General features: G+C 47.6%; 1 protein-coding gene across 2 annotated transcripts in view; it reads left to right on the plus strand.

Annotated features, from left to right (window-relative positions):
* Positions 1 to 719: 719 nt before the first annotated feature.
* Positions 720 to 12,233, plus strand: part of CADM3 (cell adhesion molecule 3) — a 30,426-nt gene continuing 18,912 nt past the window's right edge. Inside the window, exon 1 of one of the 2 annotated variants that reach the window (XM_081308602.1) lies at positions 720 to 971. In XM_081308602.1, coding sequence (XP_081164728.1) covers positions 890 to 971 — 82 coding nt within the window. In that variant the 5' untranslated portion in view covers positions 720 to 889. The remainder of the gene's footprint in view (positions 972 to 12,233) is intronic. The other variant, XM_081308603.1, reaches the window with a different exon arrangement.

Here is a 12,233-nt window from a genome sequence, read left to right on the forward strand (position 1 = left end):
AAGGGCTGGGAATAAAGGGGTGTAATTGAGTTAAGGGAGAAAATACTGAGTTGGTTTATGCTGCTTTGTTGGACGACAGTCTCAGATGAAATCATGTTTTTTGGAACGTAATTTCCTTGACTGGCATTTGTAGGAGACGTTGACACTCATGGCCTGGGAATCTCCCAGAAGATGTTTTTGGAGCTGGGGCCACAAATTGTTGCTGAACAAATAACTAGAAGCTCTTGGGTAAGAACAAGGGATGTTTGTGTTTAAGAGAATGGGGATGGTAACTAGTTACCCACAAGGGAGAGTTAACCCTGGGCACAGTATAGATAGGGGGAGCCCGGGATTTGGGGGGATCCCCAGTGCGAAAGGAGAAGGCGGGGCTGGAGGACCTCAGGCTAGTGGGCACGCCCTTGCCCAGGCCTGCAGTGGCCGCTCCCGCCAGCTGGCCCACCTCCCTGCCTGACTCCCCTCCCTCCACCCCAAGACTAAGAGGGGTGCGTGCCCAGGGTCCCACTGCTGAGCCAGCTCCCTCCCTCTGCTCCACACCCGAGCAGGGCTGGCGGAGCTCCCGGGGGAGAAGATGGAAGGCACCACCAATGCACGGAGGGGGTGTGGGAGGCGGGGGGAATGGGGAATGCGGCAGCCTGGCCCCCCCGCGACCAGCCCAGCCCCCCGTCACCCCCCCTCCACCTCCAACCGAATGGTTTGCTCCGAGCGCCCTATTTAATCCCCGCGACTGCAGCAGCGCCGGCTCCCTCCCGGTCCCCGCCTCGGCCCCGGGCTTGGCAGCGGCTCGGGGGGCGCCCTTTCGACCAGCGACGTTGTCGGCCCCCTCCCCAGCCCCAGTCCCTGGAGACCCACGATCGCCAGCGCCCAGCCAGGGAGCCGGCCGGGAAGCGCGATGGGGGCCCCCTCCGCCCTGGCCCTGCTCCTGCTCCTCGCCTGCTGCTGGGCGCCCGGCGGGGCCAACCTCTCCCAGGACGGTGAGTGTGGGAGGGGGCGGCGCCAGGGGAGGTGGGGACTGACCCGAAGCCCGGGTTCGGATTGGGAGCCTGTTGGCTTTGTTTGGAACCGGGGGATTGAAGTCGCCAGCCGCTGTAATACCCTTGTGTCTGTCTCTGAGCATCCCTGTCTCCGAGGACCGTGGGGTGTGCCGGCGTGTGCACCCTCCCGTGTACACCGTCGGGTGTCATCTGCGTATGCGCCCGGGGTTTGCATCTCGGGGTTGATGTCTATGAGGAGCAGCCCGGGGTCTGGAGGTGTTGATGTCCGTGTGTGCGTGTGTGTGTGTGTGTGTGTGTGTGTCTGGGTGTGCGCGTCTGTGTTGGTGTCTGGTTTTGCGTTTCTGTGTCAGTATCTGTGTGTATGTCTGTGTCAGTGTGTGTTGGGGGCGGAATGAGATTTGTCGCTGTTTCAGTCAGGGCGTGTGTCGGCTGTTTGTGTATGTATGTCTGTAGGGGTTGGGTGACCAGAGCCATCCCCCAAACTGCTGTGTGCAAACATTTCTGCTCCCCCGCCCGTCCCCCCCCACCACCACCACCCGCGGGCGAGTTCCCAGTGGGCAGGGAAGGGGGCCTGGGTGAGGCTGCCGAGGGGGGCGTGGGCAAGGGAAGGGGGGCTTCTCCTTGGAGCAAAACAACAACACAGGGCGGAGGGGGCCCCAGTTTGGCTGTATCCCTAGCGGTGGCAGAATCGGAAAAGACGCCCAGACAGGAGAGGGGGAAGAAGGTGGAGGGGAGGTTGGGCAGAAGGAAGGATCAAGATGTTTGGGGAGGAAGACACATGGAAAATCTAAAGCTTTCCTGGGCTGAACATTGATTTCCCCCAATTTGGGGTGGGGTAGGGTACCTAGCTCCGTTACCCAAGTCTACAACTCAAACCTTTGGTTTGTAAAGGTAGAAGGAGGAAGGAAGGGAGTCAGGGGAGAAAAGAGGCGGGGCCAGGGATGAGGGGACTTGGGGAAGAGCCCCTCCCGCCCAGGGCCAGGCTATGTAGGTCAGCGCTGTGGGGGCACCTCAGCCTTCTTAAAGGCTGATGGTTAATGGGGTGGCATGGGGGCACTTCGTAGGGAGAGCAGGAAGGGAGCCTCAGCTCCGAGCCTCAAGTCCCCAGAGGAGGGAGGGCGGACTGTGAAGGGACTACAGGAATGTATCCTCCTCCACTCTCCTCCGCCTCGGTCAGAGGTGGGCTGGTGGGGGAGGAGAAGAGGGAACAAGACCTCTGCGGAGCAAAGAGAAGTGAGGAGAGCTGGGGGGAGGGCGGCTCTGCCCGGCCAGATGCCAACGGAAAACAGAAGAACCGCAGGGGAGGAGAAAAGGGGAGGCGGCTCCTGGGCTTTGGACCCAGTGGCCAGCAAGGATGGGCACAGGGCGGGGCGGGGTGGAGAGGGGAGGGATTGAAAGTGGAGAGGATGATGTAGAGAATTTCATCTGAGGAAAACAGGCGAGGAGCCAGGGTGCTGGAGGAATTATAGCTCCACCTTGCCTGACCTCCTCCCCCAGCCCTGTCTCCATCATAGTGCAAGAGCCTCCCCTGGTATGGGGACCCTGGGGATCCCCTCCCTACAGTAGACTGGCTGACCTCTTCCACCCTCTTCAGACTCCCTGAGGGGAGTTCCTGCCCAGTCACCACAGAGACAGGAGCCTCTCCTCTCCCCTACATGGAATCCCCATCTCCAGAGAACTGTTCTGATGACCCTAGTCACAGAGGAGGTGAGCAGAGTCCTGGGGGAGAGCCGGCTAAGTGCAAGGCAAAGAGAGGCTGCTGGCTGTGTGTGCCTCAATAATGACCCTCCTACTGGGCCTGGACTTTCAGCTGCAGCCCCTGGCCTTCCCTTCCTGCTTACTGAGTTAAAGGAGACAAGTGTCACCCAAACTGTCACTGTTTGGCAGTGGGAACTGGTGTCCTCCCCAAAGCCTCAAGCTCTTCTACTTCAGGGTATAAATGTTAGAGACTAGAGTAAATCTGTGCACTAGCCAAGTCTTCCTTCATCAACTGCACTATTCTTTCTTGGTCCTCAACTTGGGCACCCAGCCCCTACTCAGGTTTAGAGTTGAGAGAAAGAGAAATGCTTGATTCTCAAATTCAGAAATAATTCTCAGAGCAGTGGCTTGAGGCAAAGAGTGGAAGGCAGAAACTTCTGAATGGGGACTTTCAAGGGAAGAGGTGGGAGGTAGGGAGATGGGAGATGGGGTCCTTTTCCAAAGAAAAGTCACATTGTGCATGGTTTTTGCTTGTAAAGCATCAGGTCTACAGAAAGTGGGCATCTGTCTAGTGGGCAGTATCTCGGGATATACTGATGTATGAGACATAACCACAAGATCTTCCATCTTTAAGTAACTCTGCCCCTGAGGTTCTGGATCTGAGAAGGCCAGCTGTGATGGTGGGAGGTAGGTGCATGGATTGATTGCTCACAGATAGCAGTCCTGAAGGTCATTCTGACCAGTATCATGTAGGAGGTGTGTCTCATACCCCTGAGTTGTCCTGGAGGCCCTGGGCGTGGGACGAGGTAGTACATATCTTAATGGGTAATGTTTGACCCAAACTAGGAGAGATGTGGTTATGAAGTTTTAAAACGCCCTAATATCCTAATGCTTTTGAATGGTCAGGGGTGTTGTGGGTGGGTGGCTATTTCCATTTAGAATAAGGAAAACAAACTGTATGGACTGCTGGGATAGATAGCTCCCCAGAGTACAGCATGAATTTTTTAAGCTTGCTAAGGTGAAAGAGGGATGGAGATTCGGGAAAAGGCAAGGAACTGATACCTGAACCTGGCCATTAGTGCTCTGGCTAAAAGCTCAGAATTTTGCCACCTGTCCCTCCTTCTTATGTTTCTCCACTGGTATTGGCAGAAGTTGGCACTCCAGGTTTGAGGAATGTAAGGCCTAGGATTGTACAATGCGGTCAGCTCTGGTGCCCAGCTTGACATTCAACATTGTGACCAGCCTCCTTTGGATTCTTCCTCCCCCAGAGTGCTGATTTGACCTAGCACTCTGATTTGACCTAGCAGAGAGACAGATGGACAGACGGCCTTGTTTTGTTTCAGGCCAGGTTATAGCAATTTAACCTTGTGCTTCACTGTCCCATACCTGAAAGTCTTTTTCTTCCCAGTGACCTTCTATCCACTGCCATCTATTCTCTAGCCCCCTGGCCATCTGCCCAGTGTGAAGATCATGCCCAATGTGCTCCAGAAGTCCAGCAGGCCTTCACTCCACTGCTGCCCACGGATCTGCTTGGCAGAGCTATTCCTTCCAGTTTCTGGTCTAGTTGCAGTGGTAACTGTTCTGCTTCTGTTCCTGTTCTCTTCCCAGTGGCTGCTATTAAGAAGGATATGCTCTCCCTTAAGACGCAGGCATCTTCTGGCACAGGAAAGCTGAGACCCGTCACAGAGAAATTATGATAGAGTACAGTTTAGTTAATTCCATGAAGAACCAGGCTGTCTGATGTGGAGCCCAATCTATGGAATACCAACGGCCTTCCAAGCAGTCACGCCAAACGTTGTATCCTCAGCTCTCCCTGGGTCTGACAGCATGGTTGGTTTTAGTAGTTTTCTCTAGGCCTGTGGTTATTTCAGTGAAACTCCTTTTCAAACAAGCAAAACAGATCAAAGGAGAACTATTCTTGTTGAAATAGAGAAGTGAGACCTGTAGCCCTTGCTGCCTTCCCCTTGGCTTCCCGCCCTCTTAGAATCCTCAAGGAACAACCTGGGTTGCAATTCAAAAATCCTCTGCCTGAGGCTGAGAGTAGAAGGAGCCCGGTTTAGACCCTTAGGCTTCCTTCCTTTCCTTCTCCCAACTGGAGAAGAAAGGAGGTCCAGATCTAATTTCAAGAGTGTCTTGTTTGGGATATTCAGTATTCACTTAGAGAGGGTGACTCATAGTTCTGCAGCCATAAGATTCCACAGATGGCATCTTTTTGGTGTTCTGGTCACTTTGAAACAGCAGACTGTGTAGTCGTGCCATTGCTCCGTAAATCTTTAGATTTTTATTTTGGTACTCCTTGCTGCTGTCAACTACTTTCTGGTAGTTCAAACAATATGTATTATGGGATCAAAAGCTGTTTTTCCTTAAGTCACCTGCTAGGAAAACTATCTTCATAGTTATCACCAGAGAAATAAAATGGAAGGAACTGTCTACTCGCTCAGCAATCCCTTTTTGTTATTTAATTCTCAGTCAGTGGAACCTCATCTAAGGATGGCAATCTAGGTTCCAGATTCTCTTTGAAAAGCAAGCTGTGGACTGAAACCAACTCCTTACTGACTAGTGAAATGAAAAAATCCAGGGCATTAGAAAGCTTGGGTAATTATATCTTCTTTTATTTTTAATTTTACAATTTCATATTTCCTGTTTAACCAGTGGGCTATAGGCCAATATACTGGAACATTTCGTTTCCTGTATGGGGTCATGTCCCAGAGGTCCACCCATAAGCTCTGAGAATAGCAATCCTCATGGGAATGCTCCTAAGAGAAAGAGAGAAACAAACCCATCAAAAAGAGAGCCTGGAGAAGCAAGCCATTAGGAAAAGAAACAGGTCTCTAAGAGCTCAAATTAAGAATAAATACTCCATATCATTGTAAAGCAAATAAGAATAAGTCTCTAGGCCCAAAGACACATCTCTACCTCTAAGATCAACAGCAGTGGTGATTCCTTACAAAGTCAGACCAGCTGATACTGGGGGCTCATAACTATGCAAGTAAAAATCCAATCCGATTCTATTATGCATGACAAACCCATCCCTTCTAGTAATAAGAAGCCAAACTCTCAAGAGTCATGAACATCTGAAGCTGTTAAGTTTCACAAAACAGAGGCTCAGTAAAACTACACACTTCTCACTGAAGAAGCAAGTATCGAAGAAAGAATCACTTATTCCTTGAATAAAATTTCCCTTAGGGTTGAAAGAAAGTGACCAACTTTCCCAACTAACATGGAGGTCTCTAAGTCTGGAGGACAATACCCTTCTTAAGAGGCATGACCCCATACCTCCTCTCCATGTGTATCTAGTATGGGCTATTTTTTAGCAGCTTGGGGTGCCAGGGCATTCTGATAACATCTCATAACCTACCTGGTGAGAATACACATTTTTGGCTTCCTCATGTCCTAGTTTTTCACAGGGTCTCTGGACTATTTTCCTTCATTAGAAGATAAGCCAAACTCTGGACTGTTTCCTTTATTATAAGATAAGCCAAACTTTATTCATAGTAAGTTCTTGCAAAGTAAAACCCGCACCATCATTACTAATGCCTAGGTATTTGACATAATTATAAAGTCAGTCATGTGTTCATAAACTAAGTCTGGTGGTATACCCTATATTTTAGTACAATCTTTTGGATATATATCTGGCAGGTTCAAATAAAGTATTTCAGGAGGTCTTTTAGAACAGGCAGTGTTGTAGCATGGTCCTCACAGAAACCCTGATGTCTGTTCAAGGTCTGCGTGCATGACAGCTGGCTGCCCTAACCTCTGATCCCAGTTCCTCTGTTCTCTGTGGAACAAACTACCTGTGCTTTGAGCTCTCCATGGTGCTAGCCACTCACAGTGACACTTCAGGCTCTTCTCGTTGCTCTCCATGGTCCTGCTCTACCTCCAAGCTTCATATTCTCTTTACTCTCCACAGTGCAGCCCTCAGAACAGGGCTAGAATCTCCCTCCCACCCCGACCACAGACACACTCATGATCTTGATTGTGGTCCCTGAGCTGCTCCAAGGGGAACCAAACCCTGAGCTATAGATCGGGTGAGTTCTTATAACCATTCAATCACACATGATTTTAGTTGTGGTTCCTGAGCTGCTCCAGGAGGAACCAATCCCTTAGATATAGATCTGGTGAGTTTTTGTGACCATTTTTTTAATCAACTGTAGGAGATTATAAAAGAGCAAGTAGTTCTCATGTTTAAAAAAAAAAACCTGTATTTTGAGATTCTCAAGAAACTGGGATCAACGGTGACCTCAGATGGCCTCCAAACAACTAAATGTTTTCCTATATCTGGACTCATAGATTAAAAACACAACTACAGTCATATTTTAAATTGAAACATTATTTCTCATACATGAACAGTATGTGTACACCCCAGATGTGGAATGCAAAATGAGTCCTACTGGGTTCATAAGCATGTACCTCTCACCAGCACTCTGAGCCTGACAATCACTCTAAGTGTTCTGACATGGTACTTATTTTCCCTTTCCCCTCAACCTTAGCAAATGCAAAGACAATATGTAATAATGGGTTTTCAAAATAGATAATAGAGGAATCCAATATATGAGAGACACAGAAAACAAATATCAAAACCCTGACTCATTTCCCCCACTTTTATAACCATCTGGCACAGAACTAAATGGTCTTAAGTTTTCCAACCCAAAGTCTAGGTCCTTGGCAGTAATCTCAGTAGACATTTTTTTTTTCTTTCAGTACTGGGGATCAAACCCAGGGGCGTATAACCACTAAGCCAAATCCATAGCCTGTTTTTTTTGTTTGTTTGTTTGTTTGTTTGTTTGTTTGTTTGTTTTTTTTGTTTTTTTTTTTTGAAACAGGGTCTTGCTAAGTTGCTTAGGACCTCTCTGAGTTACTAAGTCTGGCTTTGAACATGCCATCCTCCTGCCTCAGCCTCCCCAGCTGCTGGGATCACAGGCATGCACCACCACACCCAGATTTCAGCATACACATCTTTAAACTGGACTTTGCTACTCTTTGAGAGCATCTGCCAGTAAGCTGATGACGTAACGTATGGCAGAGCGCCGAGAATGCTCAGCCCCTGTCGGTCTTAGACTAGCCAGGCTGTTCCCCACATCACATCAGAATTCTACAAGTTCCTCTTTTCCTAAATGCTAACTGACCCATGTCAATTTCTGCATGATAGTTTATATAGTAGTTATACTGAGGAATGACCTACAGCAAAATCTAGGTAGGGGAGCAGGCTTCCAGAATAAATTTCTAGAGCCCCCCCTTCCTTCCCTCATTTGAATCAAGGAGAAGTTTCATCCTCAAGGACAGGTAACAGAAGTGATTTATCTCTATGAGTAAGCCTTCAGGAAGGCAGAATGGGGGTTACAGTAACATCTGGAGTATCTGGCACCTACTCATCTCCCTAAGACCCAGTTCTCACAAAGAACAGACACGTCTCAGGAAAGACTCAAATGAAGGGAGTCCAACATATTTTTAAATATATACATCATCCCACTGTGTGAACTCCTTTATCTCTGGGATTCTTTAACCCTCTCATCTCTCTTTCTCCCTTTCTCGTGGGGAATCTACAGGAGAAGGAGAAGAAAGCTAAATAATATTTAAAAGAATTAAAATACTGTATGCTCTAAGGATTTCTTTTCCCTTCCCCCCACAAGCTAGACTTATACTAATTGTGTATTGATTGCTAATTATAAGCACCTTTAGCTCATTTACTTCCAGCTCAGGGTCAAGAAGGTCAGGTGCATCACCTTGCCCTAGGGAAAAGAAAAAAGAAAAAGAAATGAAGGCTGATACCATTCATCCCTAGGATGGCCATTACCTGTCTCTCCCCTTTCCGTCATAGACTCCCAAATATTGGCAAGGTAAGATGGAGAACTAGTGCTTCCCATATTGGATTTCACTGGGAATATGCAGTTTCTTGTTTCACATGTTTATTTTTCATCTCCTCGGCCCTGGCTCTTTGCTTCCAATTCTGAATCTAGAATTCCAGCCAAAGCCTCAGACAGGGTGGGTAAAAAGCTCCTGAAGGTGAACTAGTTTATTGAGTCTCTGACTTAAGTATCTGATACTTCTTGGAAACCCAGCAAGACTCTAATAAGTACATCAATGACAGGTAGCTAGGGATCTATCATCATTTTCAGTCTTGAAAGAGCCTGCGGCCAAGTTCTTCCGTTATTATAAAGCGAGGGGCCAGTTTTACCATCTGCTCCTAACCATTTGTCACCCAGCAAAATGCAAAAAATTACAGTGGGACAAGGGCACTCACTAGTTCTTTTATTTCTTAAGAATGAAATCTTTCCAAACATACATTATATGTTTCCCCTCCAATCTCTATCCTATAATCTCACCCAAATATAACAACAACAACAACACCATCACCAAGCCCCTGGGTCTCTCATATTTTCATTTATCCTCAACTGCTGTTTAATGCCAACTCTTTTTTGGTTTCCAAGCCCTGGAGTCCAATGTCAGTGACAGATGGACTGAGCCTCAGCCCTGGGGAGGAGAGGATTTGGCCCTCTCCTGGGGAGTTTGAACAGAAGAAAGAGCCTAAATTCTGCTTTGGGGAGAATCTCTGAGTGTAAGCCATATGGTTTTCTGGAAGTAAGGGTTTCTGATTAATATGGGCATGTGAAAAGGGCTCTGTATCTGGGTCATAATAAAAGCTTGTGAGTTTATGTCAGAAAAAAAAGAATAAAAACAGAGATATGGATAATGAGAATCAAAGTGCATTCTTATGTGTGTTGGAGGAAAAGAGTAAGCAGGTTGGAGAACGCATGCGTCTTAAGAGAGCAAAAATGAGCGTATATCCACATCAAAGATGAGACACTCAGTGAAGGTTTAAGAAGAGCGGAAGATATATTTCTGTCAAAACAGTATTCTTTGCCATTTGGGGGACTGTGAGATCTGTAGACTTGGAGGAATGTTGTCTGTTTCAGGGGAGAGTTCTATTCCCAGGAAGGCACAAAGTAAGGCTCGTGTGCTGTTTTAGAAATACAGTTTGGTTTTGTTTAGTTTTTAAGTGAAAAGAATGGAGGGGGGGGGAGACTAGATCTCGGTGAGGCTTGGGGAAATCGGGGAAATGGGAGTCGTGTGGGTGGGTAGAGCAGAACACATTTTTCTTCATGTAATGCTCCTAACCGTTGCCCTGAACCTGTCATCCGCACCCTGACTCTGATCACCCAGTGAAGGCAAGCAGTAAAAACAAGTCGGGAAAATCAGAACCAGCAGAGATAAATGCTTTCTTGCCTGCCTTCTAACAAATTAAACTTTTTCAAAGCATTGTTAGCCCAACACACCAAGACATCATCCTAAAATATCTGCAGCAAAGCATAAAACTCAGAGGAGAGTGAGATGGAGACCGTTCAGGAAAGGAATCCATTGGTGTATTCAGACAGGTCCTGAGGCCCAGGGACCTAAAGAGGCCGTTCCACTGAGTTAAATGGATCTTTTCCCAAATACTTTCTTCAGATGGGGGATTCCCCCCCCCGTTCTATTACATATGTGTGAAAGCATGGTAAATTCAAGGAAAGGGTACAAAATCCCCCCTTGCATTCAGTTTAACAGGATATCTAAGAACTCAAAGTCCAACCCCTTGACTCTGTTGTATTAGAATGCAGAGCCCAAGTCAGACCCATCCTGATTTCTGAAGTATGTGATCATGGTGGGAAGGAAATGAGGAGATGGGGTAAACAGACACTCCTAAAATGGCTCAAAGCTGTCATCTTCCCAACAAGAGTCAGTACCTGCACAGAACCGGTTCTCCAGAAGTCCTCACTCAGCCCTCCCTTGTGCCTTGCCCCCTCCCACCCTCACAGCCTCTCAGTGCAGAACCACTAGATGCTCCTCCACCACACGGCCCAGCCCTAGAAGGAAGGAGCTAAGCCAAGAAAGGGGCGCTTTGGGGATCAGATCCCCCTCCTTTTCCACCTGACTGCAGTTCTCCTTGTTACGAGTCAATATTGGCGGCAGAGGGGCTTGTTTTGGTTGGGGGCCAGCCCAGGGCTCCCTCCCAGTGCTAATGCACCGAGAACACTGACTCAATAGCAAATCAAAGCAACAGCTGTCCCCACCTCCTTCCCTGCCACCCACTTGCCAGCCTCTGCGCCTCGGAATCTTAACTAAGTCTCCGAGGGCCCCCCCCCCCCAGCCTACCACAAGCCCACTTCTGCCTCCAGATTTTTTTTCTCTTGAGCTTAAGAATAGGACATGTTCCTCTGCTTTTTCTCTCTCTTCTCTTCTAGCCCCTGTCTCCCACTTCAATTCTGCATGGCCATGGCGCTAAACAGTGCATGTGCATGCAGGCAGATATGTGCACAGGTACACGTACACAACACACACACACAAACACACACAACCTCAGAGTCACTCCTTTTAGCTCCTAAGGACATGTCCGTAGCTTCTGCCCTTCAGCCTCCTCTTTTTTGGGAACTAGAACATGCCAGGAAGGCCTGAAATTTGTAAAGATTCCATCTGCTGCATCTTCAGGGACTCCTTCCTCCTCTCCCCCTGGCCCCCAGATTCTCCAACCAACCTCATACTTAGTAGATTTCGTTTCCTTGAGGTTTGAGGTCCTGGGGTTCCTCGCTACCATTAAGGGGAGACAGGGAAGTAGGGAGGGTGAATGTCACTGGGTGTGAAATCACACGTATCAGTAACGTAAGCTTTGAGTAAGCTAGTCCACAAGGATCCTGCTATAAAATGACAACAGGCTCAGGAGACTGGGGTTATAACAACAGCTCCCACTGACTGCTGGTGTGGCCATGCTTGAGCTCCTAAACTTCTCTGAGCCTTGGTTCCTCATTGTTCAAATGAGAAGGCTGAGCTGGGGGATGTGGTTCAGTGGTAGTATGTGCAAGGCCCTGGCTCCAATCCTCAACACTGCCTAAACCAACACACACACACACACACACACACACACACACACACACACACACACGAGGGTCAGAGTGAATACCACTTAGGGTCTAAACAACTCTAAAAGCCTATACTTCTAAAAAATCATAGAGGGGAAACTATTTTAGGTAGAATGAGGTGTAACAGAAAGAGGAAAAGAATTATTGAATTTGGGCAATAAAGAGTCAGAAAGGGCATGAGTTCCATCCTTTCCGGTAGAATCAAAGATCATAAGAATAAAAACCACCTCTGGCCATTAGGAGTCGGTAGAAAATGACCAGATATACAAATTAACTGCAGTCCTTTAGGAAATACATGAAATAAATAAATAAGTTTGATACTTTATTCTTAACATTTGGCTATGGAAAATTTTTGAGTAAGTGATGTGTTTTGGGTTTTTGTTTTGTTTTGTTTTTGGTTTTTGTTTTGGAGTTTTTTGGGTTTGTTTTTGTTTCTTTTTTTTAGTACTAGAGAAACCAAGGCTTCACATATGCTAGGCAAGTGCTCAGCCACTGAGCTGTATCCCCAGCCATATTTTTAATAAGAACCAAGAGTTAACAGAAAAATAAGTGTTATTTTTTTTTTTTAATTTTAACCCCACTCTCACGCCCACCACAACAAGCTAACCAAACTACCCCAGAGACTCTCTCCTCACCCAATCACACACCATTA

This window comes from Spermophilus citellus (genome assembly GCF_964194105.1).
Source record: "Spermophilus citellus genome assembly, chromosome: 9".
NCBI lineage: Eukaryota > Metazoa > Chordata > Mammalia > Rodentia > Sciuridae > Spermophilus > Spermophilus citellus.